The 10921-nt window shown below is 30.8% G+C and overlaps 1 protein-coding gene across 1 annotated transcript; it reads left to right on the forward strand.

Moving 5' to 3' along the window:
* The first annotated feature begins 2802 nt into the window (after nt 1-2802).
* On the forward strand, nt 2803-7800 carry LOC136220249 (SPX domain-containing protein 3). The gene is made up of 3 exons (XM_066008046.1): nt 2803-3246; nt 4834-4999; nt 5859-7800. Exons 1-3 carry the CDS (start codon nt 3004-3006, stop codon nt 6224-6226), a joined length of 777 nt encoding a protein of 258 aa, XP_065864118.1. The 5' UTR covers nt 2803-3003; the 3' UTR covers nt 6227-7800.
* The last annotated feature ends 3121 nt before the right edge of the window (nt 7801-10921 follow it).

Genomic DNA, 10921 nt, shown 5'->3' on the forward strand with positions numbered 1-10921 from the left:
CTGAGCTCGACCCCGAGTCTGATCCATGAACATATTTATTATATAGTGATGTTTTCATCATTATCTAGTGAGCTACATAGTATTTAGTGGATTAGTAATTACCGGATGGACAACTTAATAACATAAAGCACACTAGAATACTATATGTGCAGTCAAATAACTGAGTTGATTCGCCACTAAAAAATGGATTTTAAGAAGTTCTTATATCAGAGTTTAGGTCTTCTATGTCAATTAGACCTGGGCATGGGCCGACGAGCCCGCCCAGGCTCAGGCCCATTTAACCGGGTTTGGACACTTGAAAATGTTGTTAGGCCCGGCCCGGCCTAAGCCCGTATAAGCCCATATAAGCCTGTCAAAAACTGGACGGGCTTGGACTTTACGAATTTTACAACAGGCCGGCCTGGCCCGGCCCGGCCCGATATACTATATAACATATATATATATATATATTTATATAAATTATAATATATAAATATAAATTATAATATATTTTTATAAATATAAATACAAATCAAGTTTGCTGTGTTATTTTTTCAAAAAAAAATAAATTTTTTGCTGTGATATTATATAAACTATTATTATTATTATTATTATTATTATTATTATTATTATATATTTATTTATAATATATCAATTATAATATATTTTTTAATATATAAATGGGCTTGGACGGGCAGGTTTGAGATTCATATCTTAGGTCCGAGCCCGAGCCCGACTAAATTTCATGCGGGCTGGGCTGAGCTTGGGCTCGTCAGGTTTTATTAAAAGCCCGACAGGTCCGGCCCATGCCCAGGTCTAATATCAATATACATTTTAATATGTATGTTGTAACTCCACTTATTAGGAGATTGATATCCTCTAAGTCTGAATAAACACAACGATGAAGTGTTCAAAAAATTATTAGGAGATTGAGGTCCTCAAAATCAAATGAAGAAACCTCTATTTTTTTTTTGTGGACCGATTAAATTTATATATCATACGTCTACTCCCATACACGTCAAAATACGTGGAGAGTCCTTCATTTAACATTAAAGGTATGAACCCTCTAATAATTTTTGAAGATTTTCTATAATATGTGTGAATCCATATTGCATAAGTCAAAATGTGTATGAAACCGAAAATTTATATTATGCGCTGAGATTAGGGATTCTTTTACTAAACAGTAATCAATAGACTAATGTGATATTATTTGAATAGACGATATTAATACAAACTATTGTAGAAATTTTCGTATGAAAATATTTCGGTTCGACACGAAAGTTGAAGATCCTAATAATTTTGGGATTTTAAGTGTCATAGGCCTACGTGGAAGGTGGGCCATGGTTTGAACCAGATAAGAGAAAAAAGAGTATAAACTATAAAGAGAAAATGACGTTGGAAGAAGTCTTTACCATTTCTGCAATGAAAAAGAATTTTATTGTACATAAATCACATATTCCCTATCTCACAGGGTAGATTCTAAGCAGATTCCTCAGAATTATCCCCTCCAACTCATTGTTACTTACCGTGACTCACCCTCCATAATCAGCCAATACGCTTCAAGTGTATTTATTACGGAAACCAATTAAAACCAAAGAACAATCTCACAGCCCCTAAATTTAACAGACTCCTCCATTTACCTACTTCCTCAAAATTCATGGATTTATTATTTACTTAGATCGGTTTACCTAATATTTGCTATTAGAATATATAAAAAAGTAAAGAGTACAAACATTTAAAAATTTTCTACCAAAAAACAAATATAAGGAGAAAATGTAGTAAATAAATTTCTTCTAGTGTCTAGTTTTTTTTCCAGAATTACTTTTATCCTTTAATTCTAAACATAGGATAAAAAAAGTGTTTGATAAAAGGGTATTTAGTTACATATTTTTTACTTCATACTTGCCTTTTCATTTTAAAAAACAGAGTTTTATATCTTATGTTTGTCATTTATATCTGAAAATTAACATTTTCAAAAGGCAACTAGCAAACAAAAACAGCAACATCAACTAACAAACAGTTAGACAAAAATGGTTCAATTGTTTAAATCAGATCGATTCTGTGGCTTTTGTGGTGTCTCATATTTTTTGTGAAGGAAATTATGTTGCGGGTTCACTTGGAAATTATGGATGGACGACAACAGCTTTGACTTGGTGGGATGTTGTCCCAGATTTTTGTGGATCGGTCTTTTTTCATGATCGTGTATGACGTTGCGTTTATCGCTTTTCCTAATTGGCTTCATTTTATTCTTTATTCTTTTTGTATTATGACATTTTTTTACTCTTTTAATAAATTTGGTTCGGACCTTTTTTGAGTCTGTGGTGGGGGTGTCAGCATAGCTGGGATGTCCGCCGCTTACCCTTCCTCGCTAACCAATCTTTAATAAAAAAATGTTAAACACTTGTTTAATTTAAATGTATTTAATAATTTTTATTTTTCAACCACTCAAATTATTCAATTAAATTAAATATAAAATTGTTAATTATAATTTATTCAATTTCTCTTTTTAATGGATACTCTCTCAATTAAAGTTTTTTTTTTCTCTCAAGATCTCTAACTTAAGGTTTTTAACCATTCTAATCAATTTAAGGGGTGTTTGGTTGCTCTTATTTGGTTAGTGACCTCCTATTTGTCTTTTACACCTCAAAAGCAACAACAAACAGTAGGTAAAACAAAAGGACCTAATAAATAGAATTGCTTTTGAAATCAATTAACAGTACCAAACCGAACTAACAGGAATTGGGGAATGGTTGCTAGAATTTAATATGTAGCAGCATGCATTAAACATAAAGTCGTAATAAGTGTGACAATATAGTCACCGAATATGCCGATGGATTCTCTTACTCCAACGACTCTTATACTTTTTCTCAAACCATTTCATCACGCCAAGCATATGCTTTTTAATATTCTATTAATTAAAATCTTTAATAACACCTTCTTCTTCTTCCTTTTTCCTGTTACTTTACTAATTACCTCTGCAATTCTCGAAAAATCAATTAAGTTCCAACAATTGGGGAAGAGATAATGAAGTTCGGTAAGAGATTGAAGCAACAAATACAAGAAACTTTGCCTGATTGGAGAGACAAGTACTTGTCTTACAAGGAATTGAAGAAGCTTGTCCGGCTGGTTTCGTCCGCGCCGCGGTTGATCTCCGGTGCCGGATTTGGAAAAGCAGAAGCTGAGTTTGTGTATTTGTTGAATAATGAGATCGATAAGTTTAATGTTTTTTTCATGGAGCAAGAAGAGGATTTCATTATCCGTAACAAGGTACCTACCTTAATTTATACATGAATTATTGATGGACCTAATTAAGGTTGAATGTTTGAAAAATTCTGTCTAATTAAGGATGAATGTTGGAAAATTCTGTTTAATTGAATTGGGTAGAAAGTAATGAACTGATTGATTGAGTGGACTCACTAACTAGTAAATAGACATGTTTGACGTGATGGATACTGCCCCGCCATGCAGTGGCAGATCCAGGATTTGAGACTTGGAGGGCTAATTTTAGTTACGTAGTTTGTGGTAATTTTTTAAATTCCAGTCTGTCAAGGCTGGGAAATTTTTTTTTAGTATCCAATGATAAAGCTGCTTCATTTTGTCCAAAGTGAAAAGCGTAAACATATTTAATTTTCTATGGCTCTGTTTGGTAAAGAACGTTTTGGGATAAAAAGAGCGGTTTTGACCAACTTTAGCGGTTTGACCACTGAAACCGCTGATTGGAGTGTTTGGTGGAGAGAGGTTTGGGAGAGAGTTTTGGGATGAAAACGCTAATTTAGAAAAAGCTTCTAAATTAGCGTTTTGCAATATTAAAATTAATGGACTTCTTTAACCCTAATTATTTTATGTATATTTTTATGTATTAAAAAAAGAAATGCCCTTATTCGTCTTTTTGCACAAACTGCTATTATCAATCAGCTAATTTTTACCAAACAGGTCTATACAAACAGTTAGTCAAATCAGCTAATGTAATCAGCTAACAGCTAATTCCCAAACAGGGCCTATATGTTCAAGTAAAACACCTAAATTTTCGTAGTTTTTGTGTGTTGGATGTAAAAAAAAAAAATAAATCTTCTAAGCCTAAAAGAAGTGGAAATATTTAATGTTTTATAAATCCAATATTAATTTCTTAAAAATTACATTTGGAAAAAAAAAACTTTAAAAGAGTTGTAGGGAAAAAATCAATTAGGATAAATAAAAGCGAAAAAATGAGACTCAAAGGTAGGGATGTAAATGGAACGGGAATTACCCGTCTCGTTTTATTATGGGGCCCGTTTTATACAGTAACATGATTTATAAATAATTTGTTTAACATAATATGTTAAACATTATTTATATTTTTGTATTATTTATATATAATAATAATATGGAATAAATAAAATACATGAATATTATAATTAAGTACAAAATTACAACTAAATCGGATCAACAAACTTAATTCTTAATATGTCATTATTTTCTATATATTATGATTTTACACTATAATTTAAAAATTCTAGACCCCAATTCATAATCATACACGCTAGAAAATATATTCTAGATTTTTAATTTATAAATTTTAATCCTTAAAATATATTAAAAGTATTGATTTTACTAGTTTGACATAATTCAAAATCATTACTTTTTTTTAAAAAAAAATTTGCGTAATACGCTTATATTAAAGAAGAAAGAAAAATCCCAACCAGACCCGGATGTGATTCGAACCCATGACCTCCCAAGGCATAGGTAAGCTCTCAACCACTAGGCTAAGAGCTTCACCACCATTCAAAATCATTACTTAATATAATTGTAGATAGTTTTTAAAAAGTGAATTTATATGTAAATTTCCCTAATTAATACGATTATATGTGAGTTCAGGAATTACAGCAGAGGATCCAAGGTGCGATAGACAGATGGGGGCCCAATGGAAATGAGCCCATAGAAACCAAATATAAAGAAGAAATGGGAAAGATAAGAAAAGATATTGTCAATTTCCATGGAGAAATGGTGCTCTTGGAGAACTATAGCAACATTAATTATACAGGTAATAGATATACTAATTTAATATTTTTTGAGGAATTTAATAAAAATAAATAAGAATTTTAACGTTTAATTTATACAATTTTAAGTTTATAAATTATGATATAAAATTTATATTTATATTTAATAATTAATGTTAACAGGTGGAGTTGGTTTACATAGTTCTGTTTTTATAAATCACAAGTCGAATTCAAAAAATTTAATCTCAACAAACTAGAATGGACTCAACCTAATATCCAGAGGTGAATACATGATTGATTGGTTGGTGGCAGATTTTATATGTGCGTGTGTAAAAAAAAATTGTTTTTTTTGAACCAGAGTAAAAAAAAATTGTTAAATCGAAATTGTTCAAAAAAAATTCATATATTTGTTATAATTTGAATGTCAAGAACCAATTTTTTTAAGTACCCATGTAAAACTTTTCAAAATTAAGCTATATTGTGTTTAAAATTCTTAACATTTAATTTTTTTTTTATCTCTAATAGAAAAAATCAGACCTAACATGCCAACAAAATTTAGAAATTTGGATTTAAGGAGGGTAGGTCAAAAAAATTAGTATTTTGGATTTAAAGAGACATAACCAGATCTGAACCAATTTTGAGAGTGTAATTCAGTACCCCCATCAAAAAAATATGGAGATGCGGTGACCGGAACCACCAGCCTCAAATTTTATAGAGACGGGAGGGCCGAAACTACCCCTGGTCATGGTGGTTCCAACGGCTGGAGTGGCCTGGCCCCTCCCTGTATCCGCCCCTGCTAATATCCTTTTCTTTCGACTAAACCGCCAATTGAGGGGCAGAACGACTATTTGGACCGTGAACCGATCTAGTTACAATTACTAACCTTTTAAAAAAAAATTGCAGGATTGGCTAAGATACTAAAGAAGTATGATAAGAGAACCGGAGGATTATTGAGGCTACCATTTATCCAAAAAGTGTTACAACAACCATTTTTCACAACTGATTTGATATCAAAACTTGTCAAGGAATGTGAAAACACCATTGATGCAGTCTTTGTTGTAGATCAAGATCAAGAAAAAACACAAGAAATAGAAGGAATAATTGTAGCAGAAGAAGGCATTTTTAGGAACACAGTTGCAGCTTTAATGAACATGCAAGAAATTAGAAGCACTAGCTCTACTTATAGCCATTTTTCTCTTCCTCCTCTGAATTTACCTGAATCTCATCTCTTTCAATCATTCCAACTCACTTCTCCAATCCCCATTATTTAAGAATCTATAATTTCTAAAAAGTTAGCAACTAGCTAATTTAATGATCAACCTTTTTTTAGTTTCGATTAATCGGTTTGAGGTTGTTTAGACATTTTTTTAGGTGATCTTTGTCATCGACCTCTTTAAAAGCGTCCTGAGGTTCTTATCATATTCGAAACAATAGTATCTTGGTTTTTCTCTTTATTGTATGACACGAATTGTAATACGTATAGCATATAGTTGAAGAAGTGAATTACTTGCTTAAATTGATACACCCACAAGACATAAAAACCTTTGAAAACTTTGTTATTCCGGGATGAAAGAAAATATAACACTTTTTATGAACATACGCACACCTTGAGTCTCACGAGTGCTTTAGAAAGACAACTCGAGTTTTTATGAGTCACCGTCACACTCAAGTAGGTGATTTCAACATGAAATTATTAAGAGTTTCTCATAACTCAACCTCAAAAATCATCCATCAAGTTCATTATAAATGAACCACCACACAATGGGCTATGGATCGCTCACGCACTATCATATGTCACATGAGTAGGAAAAATATAATGCATAAAAAAGATAATGTGATTTCATTTAGCCACAAGTGTATCCACCATACTTCCTTTAATCAATGCACTTTCACCCATTCCTTTTGACGTTTCAAGAACAACTCTTCTTGGTAACCCTTTGGTGAGAAGATTTGCTAAATTTCTCTCAGTTCTCAAATATTCAAAGGCAATTACCCAATTTCTTAAGAGTTGTTTTATTGCAGTGTGTCCAATGCAAATGTTTATTCTCTTTCCATATAGACATTATTTTCAGTGATTCTTATAGTTATTTGTAAATCAAAACGCAATGAGACGGATGTAGAAGACCTCCTCCACAATGGAATGTTCGTTAACACACTCCTCAACCATTCCACCTCTTGACTTGTTAATTCAACGGCTAATTTAGATTCCATGGTTTGAGTGGCCAATACAAGTTTGTTTGGACAACTTACAAGAAATGGCTCCACTATGCAAAATAAGAAATATATCCACTAGTAGTACGCATCTCATCAGTATCAGATACCCAATTTGCATCATTATGTTCTTCTAAAACAACGGGAAATATACTAAAGTGCAAACTCAAAGTCATTGTACCTTTCAAATATTTAAGTAATTGATGAAATGCATTCCAATGTTCACTATTTGGATTGTGAGTATATATATTAAAGATCACAAGTCTATGTTTTGGTTTGGATTTAAAAATTCAAAGTTTTCCTAGATGGTAATCAATTTAGGTTCAGTATGATGTGGTTACTCTGGCTTTATCTCAATTTTAGAAAGATCCAATTGCATTGCTCTTATTCTGTAGTTAGTTAGTCTACCGTTTGGGTTCCTCCAATTGGTAGTTGTTTCTAATTGAATTCTAATATTGCATTGAACATCATTATGGTAAAGGGCATGTTATAGTATGGCCTTTATCTGGTTGTTTTAATGCAGACGTTAAACAAGCTAAAGCTATGGTTTTTTATTTATATATTGCTTTATATTTGGTCTTAGAGTTGATAGTTTAGAATGATCTATTGTACTTGGTCTATTGACTAACAAATCTATGAGTGGTAGCATGATGGTTGAATTATGTAGCGGTTTTTCTCAACTCTGATTTTTCATACGGTTGATTTTCCTTTCCATGTGTATATATTGAAACAACATCAATTATTCATTATGAAACAAAAGTTATCAATCTATGGTTGGTCATATCTGATAAGAAATTGATACTATTTTCCTAGTTAATTGAGGTAATAGGTCTTTAACTCTTTATGAGAAACTTACGTCATCAACACATTCTAATGATTTTCTCTGTCTTTATATATTTCTATTCGTATGTTTCTATTTTGTTACTTTATATGCCAAAATGTGATTCTCTAGTTTATTGATATAGACCATTGTTTCAGAATTTGCTTTGCAATAATGTTATGTGCTAAAATTGGTTTCATTCATCATAAAATGTTTTGGAATTTGATGGGATGGGCTTAAAATTGATATTTGACATTGATGGTTTTAAATGGATGGTTTAAAGTATTTAATCAACTGTTGAGAATAAGAGATCTAAAAAATCGTCTGTATAGGATCGTTTTATATTGGAAGAATGTGGGGATAGACTAATGGCATTTTGCATATATTGTAAAACGAATTGTACATCTGATGGAACTCATGGTACTATTAATCTATGAGCTCATTTGAAACAACATCAATTATTCATTATGAAACAAAAGTTATCAATCTATGGTTGGTCATATCTGATAAGAAATTGATACTATTTTCCTAGTTAATTGAGGTAATAGGTCTTTAACTCTTTATGAGAAACTTACGTCATCAACACATTCTAATGATTTTCTCTGTCTTTATATATTTCTATTCGTATGTTTCTATTTTGTTACTTTATATGCCAAAATGTGATTCTCTAGTTTATTGATATAGACCATTGTTTCAGAATTTGCTTTGCAATAATGTTATGTGCTAAAATTGGTTTCATTCATCATAAAATGTTTTGGAATTTGATGGGATGGGCTTAAAATTGATATTTGACATTGATGGTTTTAAATGGATGGTTTAAAGTATTTAATCAACTGTTGAGAATAAGAGATCTAAAAAATCGTCTGTATAGGATCGTTTTATATTGGAAGAATGTGGGGATAGACTAATGGCATTTTGCATATATTGTAAAACGAATTGTACATCTGATGGAACTCATGGTACTATTAATCTATGAGCTCATTTGAATAATCAATGTAAGAAGTGTCCTAATAGACTTAAGAGAAAGAAAAAATGGTGAGACTCAAGATGACCATTTTAGTCAATAGGAACTTAGGAAGAAAAGCTTGCAGAAATGATTATAATAGATTAGTTGCATTTTAAAAATGTAGAAGGGGAGGAATTCATGAGATATTGAGAGTATCTAGAACTTAGATTCATAATTCCATCTCATGTTATTATGGGTAGAGATTGTCTGACACTTTTTATGATAATGAGAAGATAAAACTAAAAAGTGTCTTAAGATCGTATCATATATGTCTTACTATTGACACTTGGACATTAGTTCAAAATTTGAATTATATATGTTTAACTGCTCGTTGGATGGATAGGGAATGGATGTTGTATAAAAGGATTTTGAATTTTTATTTAGTTCCTAATCATAAGGGGGAACAATTGGAAAGATGGTTGAAAGTTGCTTACTAGAACGGGGAATAGATAACATTTTCACGTTTACCGTGGATAATGCAAGTTTTAATGTTGGATCGATTAGACATTTGAAGAAGGAAACTATGCATTAGAAAGATACAATCTTAGAGAATGTGAGGTATTATACTCGCATATGAAACATTGTAGTTAATGAGGATGTTCATGATTCTATTGTCAAAATTAGGAATGCAGTTAGATATGTGAGATCATCTCCCTCCAGGTCACAATCATTCAAAGCTTGTCTAGAGAAACTTAAAATAGAACACAATGGTCTTGTATGTCTTAATGTTGAGACTAAGTGGAACTCTACATACAAATTGTTGGAAGTGACTGAAAAGTTTGAGAAAGCTTTGCTTGAAGTGGAACCTAATTATCTTTCTTATTTTGATAAGTCTAAGGACATTAGTCATCCTATGTAGAAAGATTGAGATATTGCTAGTGTTTGTGAAGTTTTTAATTTTTTTTACAGTGTAAGATTGAGATTTTCAGGTTCACTATATTACACATCAAATGCCTTTTTTCATTAGCTTATGGCATTGGTTGATAAATTAAACAATTTGATGTCAAGTAGTGATGCTTACTTGACATGTATGGCTATAAAAATGAAAAAGAAGCTTGACAAATATTGGAAAAATGATGAAAATCTTTATTTTTGTAGTATTAAATTGTAGTTGTTTTAAGTGCTCACGTTAAGATGAGTTATGCGGGGATTTGTTTTGATAAGGTTTATGTTGGATATTAGTCATTAATTTTGGTGTTGTGGGAATTCCACATGGAAATAATAAGAAGGAAAATTATGTAGTTTATAGCAAAGGAAAAAACTTGAATCATCTCCTGATCGCAAAAAAAATAAAATAAAATATCACTCCCCATTTAAAAGAATTCACAAATACCTGTTTGACAAAACGTGAAAACATAAAGTTTTTTTATTCTACCCTTAGATTTATAGTAAATTATTTTTAAGAAAAGGAAAACAATGGAAGTTTATATACGTTTTTTACAAAAATAAATAGCGAAGTTAGATCAAATATTTAATTATTTAGGCTAATTGTCATAATTTGTAAATTTATATATATATATATATATATATATATATATATATATATATATATAGTATTGTTATTATTTGGGTCAATAATTCTGTTTTTAGATTTTTATTTGAATTATTTGAACTAAAATTTTATTCAACTCAATCTAATTTAACCTATTCAAAATTGGATGTTCAATGACAACCATCCCATAAGTTGTTTATTTTAATAGGTTGGGCTGAGATGTAATCCAAACATAAAGAATTTAGGAAAATTTATTCATTGTATACGCTGAAACGAAATATTCTATAAATTTAAGAAATCAATCCTTTTTTACTTAATTCATTCTTATCTAATCATCATCTCATTCAATGTTAGTATCGTATTAGAATAACAAGTCCCGTCAGTCATCTTCTTTCATGTTAAGAGAAACTTCTTCTTTGTTGTTCAAGTTTTTCATC

This window comes from Euphorbia lathyris, chromosome 2 (genome assembly GCF_963576675.1).
Source record: "Euphorbia lathyris chromosome 2, ddEupLath1.1, whole genome shotgun sequence".
Taxonomy (NCBI): Eukaryota; Viridiplantae; Streptophyta; class Magnoliopsida; order Malpighiales; family Euphorbiaceae; genus Euphorbia; species Euphorbia lathyris.